General features: G+C 39.9%; 1 protein-coding gene across 3 annotated transcripts in view; it reads right to left on the reverse strand.

The window, feature by feature from the left end:
- Positions 1-26,383, reverse strand: part of PDSS2 (decaprenyl diphosphate synthase subunit 2) — a 209,698-nt gene that overhangs the window by 8,657 nt on the left and 174,658 nt on the right. The window contains exons 5-8 of one of the 3 annotated variants that reach the window (XR_012902618.1): positions 21,826-21,999; positions 20,994-21,125; positions 20,085-20,282; positions 13,634-13,669 (exon numbers count right to left, since the gene is read on the reverse strand). Coding sequence is in view for 2 of the 3 variants with exons in the window: in XM_006123168.4 (XP_006123230.1) it covers positions 13,634-13,669; positions 20,994-21,125; positions 21,826-21,999 (342 nt within the window). In the remaining variant the exon portion in view is untranslated. Of the gene's footprint in view, positions 1-13,633; positions 13,670-20,084; positions 20,283-20,308; positions 20,648-20,993; positions 21,126-21,825; positions 22,000-26,383 lie in introns of those variants that run through there. The other 2 variants (XM_006123168.4, XM_075923962.1) reach the window with 2 other exon arrangements.

The following is a 26,383-nucleotide window of genomic DNA, read 5'->3' on the forward strand; positions in this document are numbered from 1 at the left end:
TATATATATATATATATATATATATATATATAACCACACTTATGTTGCAGCCCTCAGCATGTGCTATCAGTTTCATGATGGCTCCTGGTGCTTCCAAAGTTGAGTAACTCTGACTTAACCTAAAAATATGCTAACACGAGAGAACCAGAAAAAACATTTGCAGGAGATGGGTCATAAATATTTCAGCAAGCAGGAACAATTCTAGAGCCTATCAAGTTTTTTGAAAGATTTTTTTCCTGATTTCTTTTGCAATGTTTAAAAAGATCCAATTTAAGTAAAGGGACAGGACTTCTAGGAGAGAAGACTATTGGTAAATGTTCTGACTCAATCAGACTTATGTAAAAGAACAGACTTCTCCCAGCTTTGGAAGACAGACTGTACAGAGATGTAAATATTTTATTCTTTTACACTCACTAAAAACGTAAAGTGTAAAGTTCAAGAAATCACGATTTATGAAAAAAATTAAGGCCCTAATATTTTTTTCTTCTCAAATTCAGTTAAATATTCATGTACTTTCCGGGACAAGATATCAGCAAATAAGTTCAGAAACAATATCTAAGGAGAATGATCCTGTAGTTAGATTTTCTGTTTAGGTCTGAGATCTTCAAAGATTGTGAGTTTCCTTTATTCCTGAACTGATCTAATACATTCTGTTTACTTCTGAGATGTATGATACTTGCTAGAATAAAACAAACTTAAATTGATCTGTGGTCAAGTGTTTAACTAATGCATTAAATGTTTACAATGTTACTTGCTAGCTTTTCTAAATTTGTTTTCTCTCTCGTGGGAGCATTCTGCCTCAATAAACATTAATATTTAGATTGTTAAAATCTTACCTTGAAATGCCAATTATACTTTCTACCCTGTCCTTTTGCTTTTCAGGTATCTTGGAATGTTTCAACATTAACTGTTATATACTTGATCTGTTTTTGTGGTTGGACACACAGTTAAAATCTTCCCTCCTCTTCTTTCTTCCCCAAATAGGAGCCAGACATTTATTTATTTTAAGTGCATCACTTCATAATGTATAAAATGCTCTAATAAAAAATTTCTTTCATCTTTCCTGGCAATATACAGACTAGGATGTCACTTGAATTGGAAGGATAGATGAATTTTGCCCAATATATGTTAACATACATAATTCCCTGTACAAAAGTACATTAACAGAATGCTAAATTTGAATACAGGCAGTCCCCGGGTTACGTACAAGATAGGGACTATAGGTTTGTTCTTAAGTTGAATTTGTATGTAAGTCGGAACTGGCTCCAGATTCAGCTGCTGCCACTGAAACTGACCAGGGGCTGACTACAGGAAGCGGGAGGCAGAGTTGCTCTGCCCCCAGCTTCCTGGAATCAGCCTGATCAGTTTCAACAGCTGCTGAATCTGGAGCCTGGGACAGAACAGCTGGGGCGCTGCCCGGTAGGTGACCCTGGTCTGCTGGTCTGCTGGGGGTGTCCCTGGTCTGCTGGTCTGCTGGAGGTGTCCCTGGTCTGCTGGCGCTGGACCCCCCAGCAGACTAGGGACACCCGAAGAAACCAGGGACACCAAGAAGAAACCTTTAAAAACTTCGAGCACCTGAAAAAATGTTAAAATGGAAATAGTGATGAAATCTTGCTTTTGGAGTCACACTCCAGCCATAACATGATTTTAATAGTGCATTTGATTAACAAGTATAGGAAATCATTCATCCATTTGCATTGACAAAGTGTATAGGTTCTTCAGAGGTTTCAGAAAACACCACAACACAACAATTCTTCTTTGTGCTCTCCCTCTCTTCTGAACAGCAATACAAGGACTCGTACCTTTGTGCAGTAATCCTAACACTGGCGTGATTTCAAATCAGACAGTAAGTAGTAAAAAGTGTTTCTTCAAAAATACGTGTGACTTCATTTTATTGTACTTTTACACAGTGCCACAAGTTGCTGTTATTGTTAGTCGTATTACATATTATCAACTCAATATTTATACTAACACCCAGAGACTTATTTGTGTCTTAATAAAAACATTGGGGTGGATTTTAAATCCTTCAAAGTCTCTGACAAACTCTCATTAGAGGCAGGCCTAGATTTGATTAAATAGCTTTTCTACCTTTCATTATGATGCAGTCAAGGGCTCATTTAGGAATAGGCATTTAAAAAAAAACACACCTAAAAGTCAAAAAATTACAGCATCCTGCATATAACACAAAGTTCAACAACTTAAAATATGACTAATTCTAACCAAGTAGAAAAGCTCCTATTTTGAATGGTTTTAGTAATCTCTTGTAATATTGCCAACTTAATTTAATAGATTCCATAGCCTGAAGGGACCATTCTAATCATCTAGCGCAGGGGTTTTCATGAGTTGTGGCTTGCAAGGGCAAACCACTAGCTGGCTGCGAGATGCTTTATTTACCTGTGCCTCCACAAGTATGGGTGACTGCAATTCCCATTGGCCAGGAACAGCGATCCACAGCCAATGAAAGCTGAGATTTTTTTACCTGCGCCTCTGCAGGTACAGGCCAAGTGTCTCTCTATCAGCTAGTGGCTTGTTCTTACAAGCCACAATCCAGAGTTTGAAACACCTTGATCTTGTCTGACCTCCTGTGTAATACAGGCCACAGAACCTCCCCAAACTAATTCTGAGAGCACAGCATTAACAAAACATCCCATCTTATTTTAAACATTGCCAGTGATGGAGAATCCACCATGACCCTTGACAAATTGTTCCAATGGCTAATTACACTGTCAAATTCACACTTCATTTCTGGTCTGAATTTGTCTAGCTTCAATTTCTAGCTGTTGTGTTTTGTTGTACCCTTTTCAGCTAAATCAAAGAACCCATTCTCAAATGTTTGTTCCTCATCTAGATACTTACAGAATGCAATCAAGTCACTATCACAACCAAGAGGTGGATGGTCTGACCTCATGGTCAGAACATGATGCCAGAATATTAGATTCTGGTGTTTGAGTGGGAAGAAGTGGGTAGTAGAAGCAGATAGGGCAGGGGAGACAGCCCTAAGTAGGGGGAAAACAGTTACTCTGACAACTTCCTGTTCCACCGTTTGGTTTAAAAAAGAAACAGGAAAGAAACAGAACCCCTGGAGTTCAGCCAGTGTTCAGCTTGTAGTTCTGGTGATTGTTAACAGATCACTGGGTGGCAGGTTGGAACTTACGGCTGTGAAGAGTAAGCAACTAGATACATAGCAACTAGACACCCATGCCAGCCTCTTTGGGTTCAGGCTGCAGAGCTGTTTCACTGCTGCGTAGACTAAGACTTCCAGGTTCAGGCTAGAGCATAAGCTCTAGGATCCTTCGAGGTGGGAATGTTCCAGAAGTTGGGCTCCATGCTGAGCCCAGAAGTGTACACGGCAATGAAACAGTTCTGCAGCCCAAACCCAAGTTGGCTCCAATCACGTTTCTTTGCTATGTAGACATACATCCTGAGAGCCCAGTGGATGTCCCTGACTGTAATCCTTTAACCTTCTCTTTAAGCTAAATAGATTGAGTTCCTTGAGTCTATCATTATCGCTCTAAGGCAGCGTTTCTCAACCTTTTTTTAATAAAGTACCCCTTTTTCAAAAAAAGGGGGTACCCCAGTACCTACAGTTTTCAGAGACACGATTTTTTTTTCTACCATTGCAACACATTTGTTTAAACAACTTAATCGTAGCTGGGCGGGCGATGAAATATTTGGGTGTAAAAGTACAAAAATAATAAAGCACTGTAAAATGTAAAACAAAAATTCATTTTTCTCCAAATTTCAGTTGTGTTGATGTACCCCCCCAGACTTCTCTCGAGTACTTCTAAGGGTACTCGTACCACTGGTTGAGAAACACTACTCTAAGGCATAAAGTCAGAGGACAAAAAAGAGAGGATAAAGCTATGACTGGCTGGCCACTCTACCTCAAATGATCCCTGACTAGAATTTGTGCGAACTACCGTAAATTAGCGTATATAACCAGTGGGTTATACACATTTTTACAAACCCCGCTCCCCTCGCAGGGTATACACATTTATTTTTACTCTCAAGCCTGCGCTGTGCTCTCCATTCCCCCGCCTGGAGGATGGTGGGTTGTGCCTGGCTGCGGCTGCATGGGACCTGGGGGCAAGTGCAGTTCCTGTCCCGCAGGCCGGCCAGCGTGCCTGTGCTGTGCTCTCCGTTCTCCCCTCCCCCCCCGTTGGCAGGTGGTATGTGCAATCACCGTGAATTAGCGTATAGAACCCACGGGTTATACTCATCCGTGGGTTATCTAAGACTTTTTCTACACAATCAGGAAAAGCCGTGGGTTATACATGAGTGTGGGTTATACTCCAGTGTGGGTTATATATGCTAATTCACGGTACTTATTCTAAACAATCTGTTCCACCTTGCATTTCACTGTGAGTCTCAGAGTATCTAGCTGTGCAAGCTCCAAAACTTTTCTCTCACCAACAGAAGTTAGTCCAATAAAAGATATTACCTCATCCATCTTATATCTCTCCACTCCTACTTAGTATTCTCCTGTTTAAGCATCCAGTGGTCTTGAATGCTTATGGATCAATGTTCTAATAGATAAAGCACAAGATGGGGTTTTGTTGCTGTCTGCTATGGACACCAAATCACATTAGGGAACAGGCTGACTACCTCCTGAAGCACCAATTTATAGAATGTGTAGTGGAAAAAAAACCAGTGTGATCATGGGGGATTTCAATTTGAGTGACATATGCCAGAGGTGTCATGCTGTCAAAACATCCTTGGAATTTCTAAACATTACACATGACAATTTCCTTACTCAAGAAGCATCAAAGCCAACATGGGGAATTCTTTATTAGACCATGACCCAATGTATAAAGAGGAACTGACCACAGAACTAAAAATTAATGGTATCTTAGGTAGAAGTGATCATGCCTTGATTGCAGTTATAATGTGCAAGCGGAATAAAGTACAGACCAGTAATATATACATTCTTGGTGTTTTACCAGGGCCAATTTAAAAAATGCCATATCAGCTGAGAGGAAGAATTTAATTAGAAAAATGTGAATGATAATTTGCAATCTTTTAAGAATACCTTAATTAGATGCACAAAAAGGTGCAATCCAACCAACAAGAAAGAAGGTCTTTCTTGTTAAAAATTGAACTGATGTAAAGGGAAAGTGAAGGCACCTATACAAATAAAATAAATATGCAGATATACACACACAACAAATGGAAGAAATGGAAAGTTAATAATGAATACAAATTCAGAAATTAGGAATTCTAGAAAATTGCTAAGGGAAGAAAGGGAGAAATCTATGGCCAGTAGGGCAAAGGATAATAAAGAGGAATTTTGAAAATATATTAGGAGCTAAAAGAATCCTAACACTGGTACTGGTCAATTATTTTGTGGAAATGGAAGAATTATCAATAATACTGCAGAAAAGACAGATATTTCAGTAAATATTTCTGTCCAGTATTTAGGAATAACACAGATGATGTATCAGATCATATAGTGCTAACACTCTTTTCAGAAAAATGTAAATCAGAAGCCACTAATGTTAGACATTTTTATAGCTGAGATAACTTGCGTTATCTTTTTATAGCTGAAATAAGTTGAGATAACTTACATTCAAGAGTTTTAGAAGAGTTGGCTGAAGAGCTTACTGGGCCATGAACATTAATTTTCAATAAAAGTCGTGGAGCACTGTGGAACTTCCAGAACACTGGATGACAATTAATCTGTCCGATTTTTACCTGTTTTTTACTGAACAGGTAATGATCAAGGGATCTCTCCCGCAATCCATCTCCACCCTCTGACAAACAGAAGCTAGGGACACCATTCCTTACCCATCTTGGCTAATAGCCATTAATGGACATAACCTCCATGAATTTATCTAGTTCTCTTTTAAACCCTGTTAAAACCTTATGAAGTGCTTCACCTAGTACCAGCACTGTATTTTGATTAAAAACGAGAATGATATAAAATTAACAAGGCACACATTAAATGGATTAAAAACTGTCTTTTAGGTCTCAAAATGTAATTGTAAATGGGGAATCACAAATGTGTGTATTTCCAGTTTGTTCATGCAGGGATCAGTTATTAGCTGTTTGCCATTTAACTTATTTATTAATTACCTGGAAGAAAACTGAAAATCATCACTGGAAATGTTTGCAGATGACCCAAAAATTGGGAATGGTGAATAATATAGAGGACACATCATTGATTCACAGTGATCTGGATCACTTGGTAGATGGGGTACACACAAACAATATGCATTTTAATATGGCTAAATGTAAATGTATACATCTAGGAACAAAGAACATATGCCATACCTATACAATGCAGATTTTATCTTAGAAAGCAGTGACTCTGGGGGTCATGGTGAATAATCATGTGAACATGAGTTCCTACTGTCACTCTGTGATAATTTTATATAATTTTAGTTTTTAATCAAAATCTCACATAGTACAAAATCAAATGCCTTACAAAAGTCTAAGTATATCTCACTATTACTTTTCTCAAACAAATTTATAAATTCACCAAAAACAGATAGCAAGTTAGTTTGCCAGGATCCACTTTCCAAAAACCCATGTTGATGGGATTAATTCAATCATCCTCCTATTAATTACTTATTGAGTTTCATATCAGCTGCTTCATTATCTTGCCTAGGATCAATGTTAGACCAACAGGCCTATAATTACTTGGGTCATCCCATTTATCTTTTGTATAAATATTGGCATGTTAGCTTTTTCCAATTTTCTCAAACTTTCTCGATGTTCCAGGACTTACTGAAAATCAACATTTATGGTCTAGTGAGTTCCTCAGTCAGCTCTTTTAAAACTCTTGGATTCAAATTATCTGGACTTGCTGATTATAAATGCCTAGCATTTAAATATTAGATATTTAAAATATCTGCATTAAAATGGAGCTTTTTTAGATGTATACATTATTTAATTATAGAATCACCAAAGGAATTAGTGGCAGTGGCTATGCAATCCTGCTGAAATAAAGCTTAATAGAAAAACATTATAGCTGAACAAGAATCCTCCATCCTTTCCACTTTACTGGCTTGCTTCCGAAAAGCAGTGAATAGGATGCTCTGTAGTTCCATGGACTGAATTATGATGATTCTTTGGTACTTAATGAAGTCGAACATTGTGGGACTATTGTTATGTACACCATAAGATTGCAAAACTGTTCTGCCAACAGTGTTGTGGCAGTTAATGTACTGTCTATGGTAGTCAATTCTGAACTTTGTGAAGGGTGACAGCTATTGACTGAACTAAGTTAATTTTATTATTGTTATTATTTGATTGGCAGTATGGCATCTTCAAGAACCCTTATTTCCTTAAATGTCACCTTTTCCCACCTTTTCTTTGGCTCTTTCTCCCTCACATCTTAAGCCAGTATTAGTTTCATGCCATGTAAATGCTACTTGGTACATCATTTCTCAGGTAACCTACTTCCAGCATAGGTACAAAATCTGTTTCCCAAGTTAACATCCTACATGTACATTGCTTCATACATAAATGAATACACTCACAAAGTATATCAACACATGCCATGATTTCCATGCCAATCTGAAAGAAAGCAATCTCTAGCAGAGCAAATGAATAAGGTCACATGTCAAGATTTTAAAAAGTTCTGCTCTGTTTAATTCCATCCCTTCAGGAAATGGCATCAAGGAAAATGCCCATGCATTTCTGTTACACAATAATAACTGGTTGAAAAATTAATTACCCTTGCATATAACTCGATGCACTGTGGACCAGAAAATAGGCAACAGAACTCTATGATAGAGGTCTAAAATTCTACACATCACTTGGCCACAGAACTGTTGCATGACATCGGAGAAGTAATTTCCTCAGTTTGTACTTTGGTTGCCTCTGTGTGCGTGTGTGTCTGCACGCGTGTGCGTGCGGGGGGGGGGGGTCTACTTAAATTAAATTACTCAGGGCAGGAACTCTCTCTCTTAATAGATACAGGTTGAACCTCCAAAATCTAGGACTCTCTAGTCCAGCAACATCTGTGATCCAGCAGGACCACATATGTTACTGGATCAGAGAGCCTCAGCATCTGGAAGCGTGAACCACATCGCTGGGGAGCCTGGATCGGGCGGGGGAGAAGCAGGACTACATAGCTGGGAAACTGTCCCTGGGGAGCCCTGGCTAGGTGGGGCAGCAGTGGGTCTGGTGCTCCATCCCCAGCAGGGATATGCACTCGGGCAGGGGAGAAGCAGCACCATGGAGTCTGAGGAGCTCCCTCCCTGGGGAGTCCTGGCCCAGCAGGGCAGCAGCAGGATGAGTGAGCGACAAAAGCGGGGCAGCCAGCAAGCCCTGTCCCCAGGGATCCCCGGGGGAGCATGGCAGAATTGGAGCAGCCAGAAAGCCCCATCCCTGGGGCTTTCCAGTTGGACGGAGGAGAAGTAGCACCACAGAAGCTGGGGAGCTCCATTCTTGGGAGCCCAAGTACAAGCCCTTCAGGCTGGAGCCCAGGGGCCGTGGGGTCAAAGCGGAGTCAGTTGCAGGGAGGGGCAGCATCCTGGGAGGCAGTGGCATAGGACCTTCCCATATACGGCAAATTCCCACATTCAGGATGGGTCAGGTCTCAAGGGTGCAGGACAAGGAAGGTCCAACCTGTATTTGTACATTGCCACTAGGAGATATTGTAATACAAATAATAAATAAATAATTCATCAGGGACACATGGTTTTAGTAGCACTATGTTACTTGCTGTGCATAGTAAGGAAAAGGTGAAGCAGATAAAGGTGATTCTGGAAAATGACTGAGATGTTTTGTCATAATAAGAGAGACGAATGAGGGTAAGAAGAAAAGATTTTACCAAGATTCACTGATCTGCTGTCTCCAGCAGAGACACAAATAGCATCTGCCTCAATTTTATTACTACTCTCTTTTGTGCGACTTGAGGCACTTAATACTAAAACAGAGGTAAAACTACTTTTTCATCTCAGGAAGATGCTTTCATACAATGTGATGATGGATCAATAATTTGTCTGGATGTGGTAGTGATGGTGAAGTAAAAAAAAAAATGAACAGGGCATTCAGAGGCTGATTATCCGCTTTGTGAGAAAATGCTTCAGGCACGACAACCTTAAGATAAGCTTTGTGTAATATCAAAGTCCTTCTGACAGTAAGATTGATATATTGGAAAAACAGACTCTTCTCTGGTCAGTGTAGACTTAGCATGGCAATTTTAAAACGTGCGTCTAATGTGCAAATGAAAGAGCAGACATAGACATAGGAATAAAAAGGTATGGGAAGATATTTTATACCACGCAAAAATAAACCCCTAAAAGCAGACACAGGGAACAGGTGGATCTCAATCTTACCTTCATTTATTATTTTTAATTGAAAATCTTATGAGAATGTAAAATATGCTTGGGAAGACCAACTAAACAAACAGAATTACATCTCTCCATAATATGTATGTATAAATTAAAGCAGAAAGGATTTTAGTAATTAGTTAAAACAAGTATGCTATTTCAGTGTACTAAAAAGGAAATAGTATAGATATTAAAATGGCATGCCTTTTTGATGTACTGTGGCCAGAGTTGGTGATTTTAACTTTAATAAAAATACACGGGAGACTAAAGACCAAACATAATTAAAGGTATGGCAGAACTTCGAGTACAAAAAGATTTTGGAAAGTAGGATTATTTAACCTTTGAAAGGAGAAAGATTAAAGGGGTCTAGACTGAGGTAGAAGAAGCCTGAATGATGCAGCAAATGAAATGATGCTTAGTCCTTGTTTTTACCATGTCCAATAATAAGAAAACAAAAGTCAAGTTAATGAACTGTAGGGCAATAAGGAAATATTTCTTGGTATTATCAACAGTGCCAAGGAAATATTTCATGATACTGTTAATAGTCAACTTTGAAATCCACTCCCATTCATGTAAAATTAGAGTACATCTAATTGACTCAGGCTCCCAGAGTTCAGGCTTGAAGGGATAAGAGTTGCAATGTAGACATTTGGGCTTAGGTTAATACCTAAGTTTGGAAACCCTGCAAGTGAGGAGGGTCTACATTACAATTTTTAGCCTGGCAGTCTAAGCCCTGTCAGCTCGAGTCAACTTACCTGGGCTCTAAGACTTAGTATTGGGGGGGGGGGGGGGGGGTTATTACAGTCTACATGTACCTTTTAAATTAAATTAAATACTACAGCTAGATTTAAAAAAACTATAGGATAATTTCATTACTCTATCAAATTTAATTACTCTATCTGCAGCTATGTAAGCCAAATTAACACAAGGCTAATCAAACCTCATTCCACCAGGTTAAACCCAAGCAACTGAAAGACAAAGAAATTCTATTTCCTTTCCAATCAAATCAACATAAGTTGGCTTGGTGTCTTACGGACTTTTCACCATCATCTGGAAGACCAGCTATTTGCAATGGCTGAGAACAATATGAAAATACACAAAGCCATACAATACATCATGGAAAATTTTATGCTAGTCCGCTTACTTTACAGCCACAGAAATATTGTTGTGATGCTAGATTAGAAGTGCAGCAATTCAAAGAAAACAGCCATAGAATTTTTGTAAGAATAAGTAGTCACCACAGAAGTTTCTTAGAGATGGATAGGTAAAGAAAAAGTCATTTTGGCCTTTAAAAATTAACAGCAATTGAGAAAGTCACACCACATGAGCCAGATTTTGTTTGCCGTGGTAAAAATATCTATGGTAGTCTTATAATAAGAATAATCATTTTAAGTAACAGAAAACTCAACTACAGAGGTAATCTGGAGTAGTTTGGAATAAACACACTTTTCCCAGGGAATGTTAGTCTATATTTTAACTTTCCTTTAGATACATACTATAGTTGTAACAGCAAATCAAAATATCAATTGCATCTCCTTGCAAGTTTTCCATCAGTCTTAGGAAATATCAATCAAAACCATAAAGCTATTCAGCCTCTACTCAATGCCAAAGAGAAATTAAAATATAATTTAATTTATTAAACACATATATGATTCAGATATTTCTGAGGGCAATTAGCTGAAATCTCATGATGTTGCTAAGATTCAACCCAAACAATCAGCTTCTTTCCTACTTTAAGACTGACAGGATGAGATATGGAATCTTTCATCTCTAGGTCACTGGTTCAAATCTGACTCAATCCAGTTATGACAAATAGTTATCTGATGTCTCTTCTGTGATAGATGTGAAATGAGTTAGTGGTGATAGTCCACTTCCTACCTGTTGGTTTCCATGTACAACTACACTGGAGTGCCCACAAAGTAGTCAAAGACTGAATGGAGATGTAAATTTAATTATCCTTGTATTCCTGATAAACTCCTCCTCATATACAGCCTTTTTGTGAACTGTATATGAAAACTGTTGCACCAGCTAAAATCGAGGCCCAGGGGGTATCTCTAGCAGTAGGGGAATCTTCTCACATGCTTCTTGCTGACAGTCTTTCACTCAAGAGATGAAGCACAACAGAAGAAAACAAAATATTAAGTCCATAAATATAGGTTTTAGAAGTTCTGAACAAGGACCACAAATAGGAGAAAATATATTCATACTGATAATTCCCATTGTCTTAACCCGCACTCCTGCTTATTCATTCCTCCCACTGTCATTCAGTCTGGATGATCTTGGCACTTCAAGTGAAATACAAGGCACCTGTATCATTATATTTCAACTCCACCATGAAAAGATCTGAAAAGGCTATATTCAATTTCTAGGGAGTTGACTGGTTTTATTTACGACTATATACTTGAGCGAAAGACTGTCAGCATGAAGCTTAGTATGAAAATTCCTCTACTGCTAGAGATATCTCTTGGCCTCAACTTTAGCTGGTGCAATGAAAGGGAAGGTTCCCATGTACAGTTCACAAAAAGACTGTAAATGAGGAGGAGTACAAGGAGCAGCTACCAGGACAAGGAAGACTCCCTTTTACCCATGATATGGGGATGAGGAGGGAGGCAGACAGGTATGAGTGCACAACATTGTACAGAGGTCATAATCAGAAGTGCCAGATTAAAGAATGTGGAGTCTCAGGGTCACCCACCTAAAATCAGTGGTTGGATATGCCCCTGAAATGGGGGCCCTATGCAAGTGCACTGAACGGCCATTGTGTAATCTGGGCCTGATGATTAGGAAGCAGCCTGAGAGAGACTAGTTTAACGAAGAAAGGAGAACGCAAAAGCAACAAAAGGCTACTGGGCTAGTTAGACCTTTGGTCTGACCCAGTACGGCCATTCTTATGTAAGAAGCAATGGGTTTAAATCGCAGCAAGGGACGTTTAGGTTGGACATTAGGAAAAATTTCCTAATTGTCAGGCTGGTTAAACACTGGAATAAATTGCCTAGGGAGGTTGTGGAATCTCCATTTCTGGAGATATTTAAGAGCAGGTTAGCAGACATCTATCAGGGATGGTTTAGACCGAGGTGGGCAATAATTTTTGGCCAAAAGGGGTTGCTCCGGAAGGGGTGGAGCTTAAACCAGAAGAAGCGGGGCCAGGATGCTTCTGGACTACCTCACCCACAGACCATGATTGATCTGGGGCTGGGGGAGTCCCTTTGCCCTCCCTTCCCACTAGGCACCCATGCCCCTGGCAGGGCAGGAAGAGGCTTCGCATACTTCCCCGCCCCTAGGCTAGTCAGTCCTTGGAGGTGGGGGAGCACGTGACATCTCCTTCCACCCTGCAAGGAGCACATAGCATTTAGAAATGCTGCGTGCTCCTCACAGGGCCGGGGCAGGGCAAAGGAAGCTTCACGCAGCTCCCCCACCCCCAGGCCCTGATTGGCCTGGGGGTGGAGGGAGTACACGAATCCTCCTCCCACCCTACCCCTAGCCTGCAAGGAGCACGCAGCACTTCAAAGTGCTATGCGCTGCTCGCAAGGTGGGAGGAGATGTCACACACTCTTCACACCCCCAAACCCTGATAGACCTGGAGGTTGGGGAGCTGCACGAAGCATCCTTTGTCCTGCCTCTGCTCTGCGCCAGCATACGGCACTTTGAAATGCTGCGCGTGCTCCTTGTGGAGTCGGGGGGAATACAGAGGAAACTTCACGCACTCCTCCTGCCTCCAGACCAATCAGGGCTTGGCGGTGGGGGGAGCATGTAACGTCTCCTCCCGCTCTGTGAGGAGAGCATGGCGCATCAAGGTTCTGTGTGGTTCTGTGAAGTTTTGTGCGCTCCGCTGCCCCCAGACCTTAATTGGTCTGGAGACGGGGGAGCAGTAGGGCCTATGCAGGCCAGATCAACCCGCTTGGCAGGCCAGATCTGGCCCGCAGAGGCCCTTTTGCCCACCCCATGTCTATATGGTGCTTGGTCCTGCCATGAGGGCAGGGGACTGGACTTGATGATCTCTTGAGGTCCCTTCCTGTTCTAGTGTTATATATAGCAGTAAAATGGCTAATTTTGATACATAGAGTTTAGTTTAATACAAATAGTTCTCTATATCAATAAGGCCACCGTGAATGCCATAGGCATTCTCATTTAGTATTGTCATTGTCATGGCATTGGACTAGACTGCTCAATAATCTAACCTGGTATGACAGTTCCTGTATGATGGGACCATCCTAATTGCCTAGTCTTTGTTAACAGAAAATTAAAATGTATCAGGTAAATCTTTGTAATGAAAAAACTTCTCTCAAATAATGAATCTAAAATTGAAAGCATTACATTTAAAATAAAATGTAGCCTTAATATAATATACTCACCCTGGTAAAGTCCATTAAATTCCCTTTATGTTGTGCCTTAAACATAAAAAAGAAGGATTAAACATAAAATGTCATGTTACTGACTATCATAATTCTTGTAGACCTTGTGCTTCTCTGTAAGAAGCAAAAACAAAATATGTAGAGAGCTATACAATTAATATTTTAAAATTAAATAACTTCCCTAAGATCCTGAATTTTAAAATAACAAATGAATATTTACTAGCAGAATGATATATAGCATAGAGATTTCATTACAACATGAAAAGAGATTTCTATTGGACACAGGCACATCTTTGGATACCTACAATGGTCAAATGTTCTGACTATATTTTAAACATTTTAGACATAAGTAACACCTTTCTTTAAAAGTTTTCTGCTCATATAGTTGAGAAAACTCAATATCCTTACTATATAGTGTACTTATGCCAACAATAAATGGACTAGAGAGTTAACAATAAACAAAATAAGTAATAGGTCCCGCCAGCTCCTCAAAAAAGAACTAAACCCGACCAGGAACAGCTTGCATGTAAACAGAAGGGAAAAGTCTAGACTTGGTCATTTTAAAAAGATAATGTCAAAGCAGGCAGACCTAAAATTAGACCTCCCAGCTGTGTTTCGGTGGGGAATCATGCATATACACAGTGATCAGTGCTGTAGCACCTTAGAAACTGCTCGTTGTTTTTAAAGTTACAAACTAACATGGCTACCCCTCCAATCGTATACACAGTGTCATCCCCTTGCTCATTCTCTGTTCTGAACTTATAAATAATCAGGTTTCAAAATATACAAGAATCTTTTCTAACATGTTCCAGAGAGGATCACACTTGGATATTTTAAAATGGTTCCAACTCATCGTAAACCAAAACAGATGCAAGATATGTTGGAGCCCAACACCTTGAATTTTGTCATGGGGGGGTCATGCAGAGAACTGCATTTTGCATAGCATGTGCATTTTCTATATACAAAAATACTTCTTACCTTGGACACACATGTTTGTTTCTCACTCAGTGGCTGCTAATGCTAGATTCAGAGCATTCCTGATCAGCTACCCCAAAGCCTTTTCCTGTGATCAAACTCATTTTTATCATTGTTGCCTTACCCAACTCCAGTAGTCCCCCTCCTGGGGGGAGAGGGGGGAGGCTATGTAGCAAAGAGAAGACTCCTAGCCCTTTATTCTCCTCCAGGAAAGATTGCAAACCCCAGTTAACAGGGCAGGTCTCATCCTAAGCAGGGGGGAAGCGGAATGGAACCACCCCCTCCCAATCTTCTGGAAATCTACTTGAGAAATGCTGACACAGAGAACAAAAGGGGCCACGCAACTGGAATAAGGAGTAGACTGAAGGAATGGACTGAGAGAGGAGCACTTAGGTGGTCATTGTGGCTTTGAAAGAGACACTGATAACAGATTTGTAAGATAATTAATTAATTTTGGATGGGGGGAGAGAAAGGAGGAGAGAGAAAAGGGATACATTTTGAGGTGGAAGGAAGGAAGGTGGAAAAACAATCCACTGATAAATTCTAGGGAGATTCAAATGATTAATGAATCGGGAAGGGAGAGGGAAAAGAAAATAATTTGATTGTTGGGGAAGCAAAAATAACTAAGGAATTTGGCAGGGAAAGAATTGATGAACAGGTAAATGTTGATTAATTGCAAGATAACTGATTTGAAAGGTAAGGGGGAACTACCTGGTGTTTGTGGAAAAAAAGTATGAAGTATGTGTGAGAAAGAGGTCAGGGTGAAGTGTGCAAATGTGGAGATCTAGGATCACACACAAGCAAGTAAATCCATGAGAATGAGCAGGCAGTATCAGTGTCACGATGAGCATCACAGTGTGCTTGTGCAATTGGGGCAAAGGATGAAATGGGTTACTAACCCTTTTCTCCTGTAATTGTGGTTAGTTCTTTGCTACATGTTGCACATGCCCATTCCACTGGTGGTGTATAAGTGCCCAATGCACAGTTGTCAGATTTTTCCTTCAGTGGTACACATTTGCACAACCCATCCACCAGTGTTTCCTCTAAACTTCCCATACATGTGTGGATTTTGTCCATCCATGTGCAGAATAAATTTCTTTTGTGTACCAAAGCATGTGTGAATGCACCACCAATAGAAAAAAAAAAAGCTGTGGGAACTCTACTAATTAGCTGTGTAACATCTGAGTCTCTTCTGAGCGGTCACTCAAGCGCACAACTTATAGGGAACACTGCCAAGCACCTCTTTTATCTTGCAATTTTGTACACATTTATAAAGCATGGATTTGACTCAGATCCCCTCAATTCCTTCACTGAGAGTGGAAGAAAGGAGGGCAGGCTGGGGAATGGACACACACAACACATTTAGTAGAACAGTGGTTATGGAAAAGAGGTTAGTAACCATTTCTTCTTTGCATGATTGAACATATCCATTCCACTGTAGGTGACTCACAAGCAATTCAAACTGGAAGCAGGTTGGAGTCTATTTAAAGAGAGAACAGAGAGCTACTTGGCCAAATCTAGCATCATCTCTGCATTGCTGAGAGGTGGTTCAGTAAGAGGTAAATGTATAGCATGGTGACCAGGTGGAAGCCTTAAAAGATCCAATATGGGAATGTAAGCCAGAAAGGCTGCAGAAGTTGCCTGAGTTGTAGTTGTATGGCCAAACGTTACTTGGATGTGTCACTGTGATGTAGGGTGCCTGGCACAGAGCTCACTGGAAGTGCCAAGATCAGGGTAGGTTGCAAAAAGGAGAGTAGATGCTCTGAAGATTGGTGGGTAACACTGAAGTTGGGAGATGGAGGCAAAGAGGAGGAGGAGGAGAAGAAAGGAATCACAGCCCCACGGCCCCCTTATTGCATTCCAGTTCTCTGGCTACCAGTAGAGTGAGAAGCTATTTTAAAACTCTGCATACATACACAAAATGTTCTTCTGAGCCATAAAGGCCACACTGCCAGGTCAATGTTAAGTTGGGCCTTACCCAAAATAGCAGACTGATAGCCAACAGATTAAAGCAAGGTTGATGAAAAAGCAAACAGAAAGAAAAAGAAAAAAGTTGTTAAATGATAAAATAGTCACATACATACAAAGACTTCAAAGCCCATATATCTGGTTTTTCGGTTGAAAGTCCCTCTGGGACACATCTGCAGCTTGAATTGATCATTCGATGCTTTGTTTGTAGAAAAGTTATTCCATAGGAATATAAAAGCAGAACTGAAGATAAAATTGAGATGATGCACTTCCATATGTCTAGTACTTCCCTTGTTCCAAACACAAACTTCACAGCATATGGAAAGGCCTTAGAGTTCTTTGTACAAAGGTATACCCCTATATGACTTGCTGGCTCACCAGGTATAGCTGCAGGTCTTTTAATGGATGTATTACAGAGCTAAAGTCCTTCATGGGCCATCAAGAAGGCTAAGCAGTGCTGATGTCAATCTGTCTAGGAGTGTTACCTAGATACACAGCACGTGTCTGGAAATACAGATATAGCCTACACATTTATAACTCATAATACAAAGCTGATACAAACATATACACATGATTATATTTGGCAAACTGTAACATTTTCACTCATACTTCACAGTCATGATAGTCACCTGGTAAGCCTAACCAAATACAATTGGATATCCATGAAGAAATCCTTTGGGTGGACACTGAACAGCCTGTCAGCTATTGCAATGAACAGTTGCACTGAAGACCTAAATCGTTTAGTTTGAGCCAGGTAAAAAGCCAGAGCTCTAATGTCCAGATTTCCTAATCTTTATGCATATGTGGCTTTGAGAAGAAGGTTGGTAAGTCAGTTGCTTCATTAATGTGAAAACTGGAAATCACTTCAATAAGAAACTTCAAGTGAGGGTAAAGTAACTTTGTCTCTCTAGAAGACCATATATGGAGGTTCTGATACTAGAATGTGTAATTCCTCCACTCTTCTTCAGGTTGAAGTAATAACAAATTAAAAAAACCACCTTCATTGAAAGGTGTAGCATGGGATGGGATGTCAGCAGCCCAACAGTGTGATCCATCATCTTTGCTAAAACTAAATTCAAACTACTGTATATGGTGGAACAGGATCCTGTACCTGTAGCTATAATTGCTACACAACTTTAAAAAAATTTGACAGACACTGGATTGAAAGAGAGAGTGAATGGTTATAAACAGGAGGATGGATAAGTGAGATAGCGATTCATTGTACTCTGATGGAACTGACAGTTACCACTTGTTTCAATAGAGGTAGTCCAATACATGCTAGCTAGGAGGCCAGGCTGAGGAAACACGCCTTTCTGCCAAGACCAGATATAGACTCTTCCTTTTAGCAAGGCAAGAACTCCTAGTCAAAGGTTTTCTACTATTTAGAAGCACTTCCTGTGCTTGTTTAAAACAAGGCCCTTCCAAAGATGTCAGCCATGAAGCATCCAGGCAGTGAGGTAAAGGTTGGGATGGAGGAGGTGGCTATTGTCTTGAGACATCACATCAGCATTAGTGGGAGCGATAGCAGAGCTCTGCCTGACAGGACTACTAAAGCTGGAAACCAGTACTGACAGAGCCTCACTAGTGCTAGGAATATAAGGTATATTCAATCTTGTTTGATTTTGCATAAAACTTTGGGCAATAGTTGCAGTGTTTCCCAAATGGTGTTCCGCAGAAACCCGGGGTTCTGCAAAGTGAAAATAAGGGTTCCGCGAGAAAATTCCATTACAATAACATTTTATGGATTTTAAAAAATAATATTATGTGATTTTTGTTTTTAAATATGTGCAATTAAACTAAATGTTGATCTCATGACCTTGTTTAGCATTTGTTTATTATTATCCTCACTTACTTGTGGTCTACTTTTCCAGCTCCATATATTAGACTGTTATTAGGCGTTCCGCAAAATTCTTTCGAGTTTAAAAGGGTTCCATGGCCAAGTAAAATTGGGAAACACTGCAATAGTGGAACAGGACCAAAGCATACAGCAGACTGTTTGACCAAGGTGGCAGGAAGGCATCTGTAAAAGAATCCTGTCCTTGGAGCAGGGCTTAAGCCTCTTACAAATGTGGCATTTGTTACTAACACGAGCTTCCCTCAAGCACTTAAGACAGCTGGAGTGTGGGTTGTTGACAGGCATAGATTTGCTACATAGGCAATGGACTTGCAGCCCAGAGACCGAGGTATGGCTTTGGTACCGGCTCCAGCACAATTATCAACCACTAATCTAATTCTAATACAAAATCTGAACTATGATAAAACTCTCAAAACTAACCAATGAATACTACGTACAAGAAGAAATGAAGGACTTGCAAAGGCAGCTCCAGCAACTGTCATAGGGCGCAAGTGAGAGGATTTGGAGGAGGTTCTGTCATTAATAGCTGCACACAATTGTGAGAGGCAAGAGTGGATAGGAATGCTAAGGGAAAAATAGAAATGCTAAAGGAAAAATCTCTGACAACTGTGCACTGGGTACAGAAGCAAAAACTGACTGTGTTAGTAAATGTACTGACAATTCTGCAGGATTCACCCAGCCCCTCCACCCTCCTTCCCAAAGTACTAAGTCCAATTCTGGGGACCACATTTTAGGAAAAATTTGGATAAATCAGAAGAGACAATTGACAAAAATTATAAAAGTTTTAGAAAACCTGAAGTATGAGTAAAAGGGAAAAACATGGGCATGTTTAGTCTTGACCAAAGAAGACTGAATATTCAAATATGTTATAAACTCTTATAAAGAGGGATGATGGTCAAGTGTTTTCCAGGTCCAGTGAAAGTAGGATAAGTGATAATGGACCGTAGCAAGGGAGATTTAGATTAATTGTTAGGAAAAAAGTTGTAAGTAGGGGGAGTGGTTAAGATCTGGAATAGGCTTCCAAGAGAGGTTATGGAATCCCCATTACTGGAGGGTTTTAAGAACAGGTTTGACCTTTCAGGGCTTGTCTAGGTTTTCCTCAGAGCAAGTGGCTGGACTTGATGACCAAAAGCAAACAAACACCCAACAACCCCTTTTACCAATCTATTTTGCTTTAGTTAGAATTGCTTCAGTGCATGCATAATTTCTCTTTTTAATTTAAAAAGAATTAATTAGTGGACAGACGGAACTGGAATTCTGCAATCTATTCTAGATTCTGCAGATGGGAAATTGCATTTAGAGGGTAATGGTATTGTCACAGCCCAGTTTATGAATGCTTTTGAAACATATTCATCCAAATCTATTTATATTCCACACATACAGGAGTCTGTGTCAAAGCTGCAGAATTCCAAGACACTTAGTCATATGCAGAATTACCATTCTCTAACTTTTAAAATGACAAAGCTTCAATTTGGTTAGAAAAAAATGTATTTTTTCTCTATGAGCATAAGGTTAATTTTGCCTCTGAGAAAAACCTCTATACTGAGACTATGCCTCTTTGCCCACAGCACATGAAGGTAGGCTCAGAATTGTCAGTCATAACTGCAGAACTACTCATAAGCCCCATGCTAGGCCTCTATCCCTATGTTTTACCTTCAAGCTGAACAGCAGAAAAGGCAGCAACGGAGCTCCGATCTTGAATGTGACTTTCTGGTGCTTTAGTTTACAGTGTTATCACTCTTTCATTTTCTAAATTACTTCTGAAGGGCAATTAATTTAGCAATTATAATTTGATTCTTCATGACTTCATCTTCAGGCACCAAGGTGGCCAACATGTCTAAGGAGGACAAACTACAGAGGCAGATACAACTACAATGTTACAGGGAAAGGGATATCTACATCATCAGAACCCACATGCTGAAATCATCAGCATGAAGCATCCCAGACTGATACTAATAAATCTTTGCTCCACATTACCTCATTCCTAACATAAATCTTCCTGGCAAGGGGGAAGACTTGCACAACTAGGGTTAAACCCTGGGAGGGTGTTTCCCAAGACAGTTTAGACATGGTGAACCCATGCAACTGATGTAGGTTCGCTGGATGGTGCTAAGTCTTGCCTTTCTTTTTGGGTCGGTCCTACTTGTTCTTGTCCTCTTTCTTGTGTCATTATTATTACTTCTTTAGCCCCAGTCATGGACCAGAACCCCAGAGTTCTAGACATAGAGAAACAAACAAGTTTGGATTACACTGTCATCTTGTTCTTATCCATTAATCTACTAAGGAATTGCTAGAGGAAAAGGGAAATTTGCATTCAAGAAGCTGAGAACTAATCTCCATGTTTTCAGGACAACAGTCAAAGAATTACTGAATGGCTGGGGGATGGGATTTGCCTCTATATCCCCTTTCTTTAAGTAATCTTTGCTTCTGTGTTTCTTCATAGATGGCCCCATAACACTGAGTCTAGGGTTTTCCAGACACTGGGGGAAGAGGGAGACCAAAGACCAATCTAAAAATTATTATAACACTCCAAATTCACTTTAAACTGAATTTATAACTTACCTCTCTAATTTGCTTTATCCAGGCCTCCCTTCCAAGGAGTTCCTGATGCAGGACTACAGGGGCAGAATTTAAACTAAAGGCCACAGAGTCACTAGATTTTCCTTTAATAAATGGCTGGAGGTCCGAGTGTAGCTGCAAGAGAGGATGAAAAAATGTGTGCTAAATAAAAAAAGACTGAAACACATGTTTTATAACATGTCAGACAATGACAGCCTTAGGCTTCTGCTGTCACATCAGCTACATGTAATCCTGCTTCTCTAGAAGCCCAGGCCTACATACACATATTCAACCTCTCTCCAATTTCATGTCCCTCTTCTGCTTTGAGAGATGTACTTTGGTTCCACCTCCTACCTTCTAGCTCCCATACTGGGGGAATGATGGTGGTTGTTTACCAAAGTTCGCAAAAAAAGGGTGAGGGACATTTTGCCATATCTGGGAAGGAGTATGAAGTCGTCAGGTGAGTAGCAAGGTGCGCGGGGGAGAAAGAGAGTTGTTACTGTTAGTACATGTTAGTAAGAGTGACCCAGTCATTTAGGGGAGGATACTGTTCTTTACAATTGTGGGTGGTAAAAGAATTATTTTCCATTTCCAAGGACCTATGGGAGTTACTTGATGTATACATTTCTGATACACTGAGTATTTAATAAACAGTAGTTTTCTGTGACAAGCATATGGCTCTTCATACATATTTGCCAACACTGGCAATAATTACAAGTGGTTATATTTAAAGTACCAGTTAAACTCCAACCCAAAAAGAGGCTCAAAGGAAATATAATAGAAAGATTCTTATCTGCCCTTTCAGGAGAAGACTGAACATGGAGAAAAGGCATACCTTATGGCTCATAGACATGTGCTTTCCATACTGAAATGCCATATCCTGGATCTCAGCATCATGCTTTGCTAATTCCATTGCAGCCTGGCAGCTTTTTGCCAACAAGGCACTATGGGATAAGAAAATCTGTTTCTTCCAAGTTGATATTCCAATATCATGTGTAAGACAGTTTTCCTGAAATGAAATGAAGACTAAATTGAGAATGCTGAAACTGTGACAATATCAAAGACAGAAAATTAAAAAACATAGCTAGGCCTCCTAGGAAAACTACCATCTACTGTAAATTCCAACATTGTGGACTTGAATGTGTCATGCAAAGCAGTCACTGATGGACAAGGTGAAAACTTTACAGCAAGTTTTAGCTGCGGAATTGTAGAGCTGCTGCTGCCACAAAAAATTAAAGTGGGTAGAGACCCCCAAAGGTATAAATACCTGTGAAGGATGTTTTGGGGATGTGTCTTTTTTCCTTCTTTATTATAAATAAGCAAGACTTGAAAGATTTTTTAATTAGAAATATTAGGAAAATCAGGCCTGAATTCCCCTGGAAGACTCTACTAGATCTCACAAATGTTTATTGTGAGCTATAATGCCCAAACTATAGGATCAAAGATGCTAAACCTTTAACAAAGGCTTTTTTTATTCAAAATAGTTTCTGAATTTATATTTTAATGAGACCAAAAGAAAAAATTATCAGTTTTAAGCAATCTGACTAAAATACTTTTCTCCGGTCAAATGTTCAACTTTAACTCTCTTGGCTTTTGTGACATCAACCATTTCATTAGTCAGGGTCACCTCAAGGCTAGACAAAACCTGAAATTCTAATTTATTTTTTATAAATACACACACATACACACACAGACACACACACACACACACACACTGTCAGACTTTTATGAATTGAAAAGAAACAAAAAAGTTCTCTCAAAACCCAGGATTTTTTCAGGTCCCCTTTAAAAAGGGGAAGAAAATACAGATTACAAATGAATGGATGCAGATAAATGGTTTCAAAATGTAAATATTAAGCATCATATGTAATTTCTCAATACACTAAAATGTATAGCACTGACTGAGCCAAAAGGGAAAATTTTACAAAGTGAGAAAAGAAATTAAAAGGCTCTCATCTAACAATACCCTTCCCCTAAAGTTACTTCAATTACATCACTTAAAAAAGAATAAGAACTAAATCTATGTGACCCCATAATTTTCTACCAGGTATTATCTGTCATTAAATTGGTAACAAATGAAATAAAATCCCTCTAATTCAGCTCCAATCTTCCTCCCTTGTGAATACGGGCAAGGAGTACTGTGTTACAGGAAAATATATAATACAAGATTGATGGGAAAAGCAGAAGAATTTACTACAACGCCAAGTAACCAAACACACCCCTCCCTTTTATACAGAGAGGGAAGAACATGTTTTCCAGGATGTATGTGATGACAATTTAGAAAGTCAAGATTAAACTAAGTAGGTCTCATTTTACTATGATATTTACTTTTCTAACGCCTTAGTTCAGCTCAGAACATATGCAAGCTCAGAACATATGCAAGTTCCTATGACTGGCAGAATGACAAAAATATAAATAAGAACTGGTACCAGAACTAAATGCTTGGTCATTTTTTCACTCATAGGTCAGTTTAAAATAATTTGCAGATGAAGTTCTAGGAAGTTATGACTTGATTTTTTTTACTCAAGACCAACCAAGATAAAAATGTGTGCTTAATAAAGCTTATTGGATGAAGCTTAGGACACGAAACTAGCAGTGATTTTGTAATTATTTATTTTAACCATCATAAAAACAGAAGTAAAAGTTTAACAAAAACAACTGTTTATGAAGTTACGAAGTTAAAAGTTAAAGTTACAGAGTTAAAGTGTTAGCTGTACCAAGCCTTAGAAATATTCAAATACATATTGTGACATCATTTGTGAACTACAGGTACTGAACAGACTCTACTAACCTTACTCATGGCAAATAATTCTACAACATTTTCCAAAAGTGTCATATTTCACATAAAAATGCAGAAATAATTAATATTTTGTGACCTGATTTAAAGTCTTGAAAACATTTGAGAAAAGTGTAAACTCAGAATAAGTTATAATATATAACACATTAATACAATGTGAGTTGGTAGATACTGATACAGATAAACTCCCTCTCAGTGGTGTCCTCTTTTCTGAAAGTTCAAATATGGTAACTCTATATTCTGAATTTGTATAATTTTATCTTATATTTATTTGGGCAATACTTATATTATTGTGGGCAAGATTTCATAAGATGAACTAATTTCTGCTCAGCTTTCTGTAAATCCAGAGCAACTCCATTGAAACCAGTGAAATTTTTATCTATTTACTAAGACAAGATCAAATTTGTCCTTAAAAAATTATTTTGGATACTGATCTTTTAAAGATACAGATTTTTTTAATGTGCAATTTTTTACTTTTTGTGCTTAAATGTGGAATTGTAAAAAAGTTGTTAGAAAGATCTAGGCAAAATCTTAATATTTAAAAATTCACCAATATTACACTGCTTGCATTACAGGCACTTAGAAAAAACGTTCACTACTTTGCTGTTTACTTGATATTTAAGAAAAAAAACAATAAAATACCACACAGCTTTTGTGTATATTTAAAATCTTCAACATCCAAAATACATGTTTTAATTTTCTATGCTGAAAAATATGCTCAAAGGTAATGTGCTACTTCTTTTATCATGGATATTGAGAACCCTCTGGATGCATAAAGAAGCACTCTCAGTCTAAGAGGAGCTGTCTGAAAATATACCAGTAGAAGAATTTGAAAGGCAAACTATAACACAGTCTAGTCAGAGAAAGTCCTAAGAGCCTTTTTTCAGTTATGGGTAAAATACTTACCGTATATACTCGAGTATAAGCCGGCCCGAATATAAGCCGAGGCACCTAATTTTACCCCAAAGAACTGGGAAAAAATATTGACTCGAGTATAAGCCTAGGGTAGGAAATGAGGCAGCTACTGGTAAATGTAAAAAATGAAGATAGATACCAATAAAATCTCGGTATCTATCAGAGACGCTCAGACACTCGGCCCAACCAGCTCAGCCCCCGCCGCCCCCGCCCCGCAGCCCCCACGTTCCAGCCCCCTCGCCTGCCAACGAGCCCCCTCTAAACGAGCCAGCGGGGGGGGGGGGGCTGTGAGAGACCAGAGCCGGGCATCGATGGGCCAATGAGCCAGCGGGGGGAGCGGGTGCCGGTGCTGGCTGGATTTTACCACGGGAGGGGAGGGGAGGGGGAGCAGGGAGCAGCGGCTGGTCCTGAGCTCAGCTGTTCCCGAGCTCAGCGCTGCACCCGAGCGTCATGGCGAACGGCCCAAACGCCCTTCCTCCCACACGGCAAGGGCCCATGGTGCCGGGCAGGCAGGGGCTGGGGGGCCAGGAGAGCCAGGAGGGCAGGGGCTGGGGGGCCGAGGGAGCAGGGACTGGGTGGGCCAGGAGGGCAGGGGCTTGGGGGGACAAGGGAACAGGGGGGCCGGGAGGGCCAGGAGGGCAGGGGCTGGGGGGGACGAGGAGACAGGGGCTGGGGGGGACAAGGGGACAGGGGGGCTGAGAGGGTCAGGAGGGCAGGGGCTGGGGGGCCGGAGCTCCGGGCTCACGCGTCTAGACCCGGCCGGCGGCAGAGACGCGCTGAGCCCGCCCGTGAGCAGGAGGCTGACTCGAGTATAAGCCGAGGGGGGCATTTTTCAGCACAAAAACTGTGCTGAAAAACTCGGCTTATACTCGAGTATATACGGTAAACCAAATACCATGAAGGTAGTTATCTCCCCTCAGTTACATTTTTGTAAATTGCATTACAACTGGACTAGGCAAAAGCCAGTATTTTGCAAACAAAACACCTATACTATAACTCTGATTCAATTAAACATTGTTTCTTGAAAAAGCTTGTCTTGTGTCAGTTACTGCATGTCTATACTCACAAGCTTACAGCAGCAAAGCTGCACCAATACTGCTATAAGATGGCGCCTATAGCCATGCCACATCAACAGGAAAGAGCTCTCCCATCAGCATAACACTCACCTAAATGAGCGGCAATATTTATGTCGATGGGAGAGCATCTCTCACTGACATAGCGCTGTTCACACAAGCACTTATGCCAGCAAAATATGTGTTACTCAGCAGGGGGGATGTCATACCTATGAGCAACATAAGTTTTGCCAACATAAACTAGTGTAGACATGGCTGATGCTTAGACTTCAGTAGTTCAAGAGACAAATTAGTGATCAACAAGACCCAAAAGAACATAGTAGCTGGCTATAATCATATTTAAACAGTATAACAGGGGAAACACACACACATTTTATATAAAATAGCAATATGTATTATTCTCACAGCAAATACGTTAATATTATTGCAGCTGCTAAGTTAATTTGCTAATAACAGAATAAAAGCATCCTTATTGGTTAATAATTATATATTTTAATATCAGGTGTTGCAAAGAGCCACAGAAGACACATTAAAAAGCTATTTGAGGCTCCCAAATCTGAGTCTAAGTGTCACTGCTCTAAATCATTTGAACACATCAAGGAGAAAAA

The sequence above is a fragment of the Pelodiscus sinensis genome, chromosome 3 (assembly GCF_049634645.1).
Source record: "Pelodiscus sinensis isolate JC-2024 chromosome 3, ASM4963464v1, whole genome shotgun sequence".
NCBI lineage: Eukaryota > Metazoa > Chordata > Testudines > Trionychidae > Pelodiscus > Pelodiscus sinensis.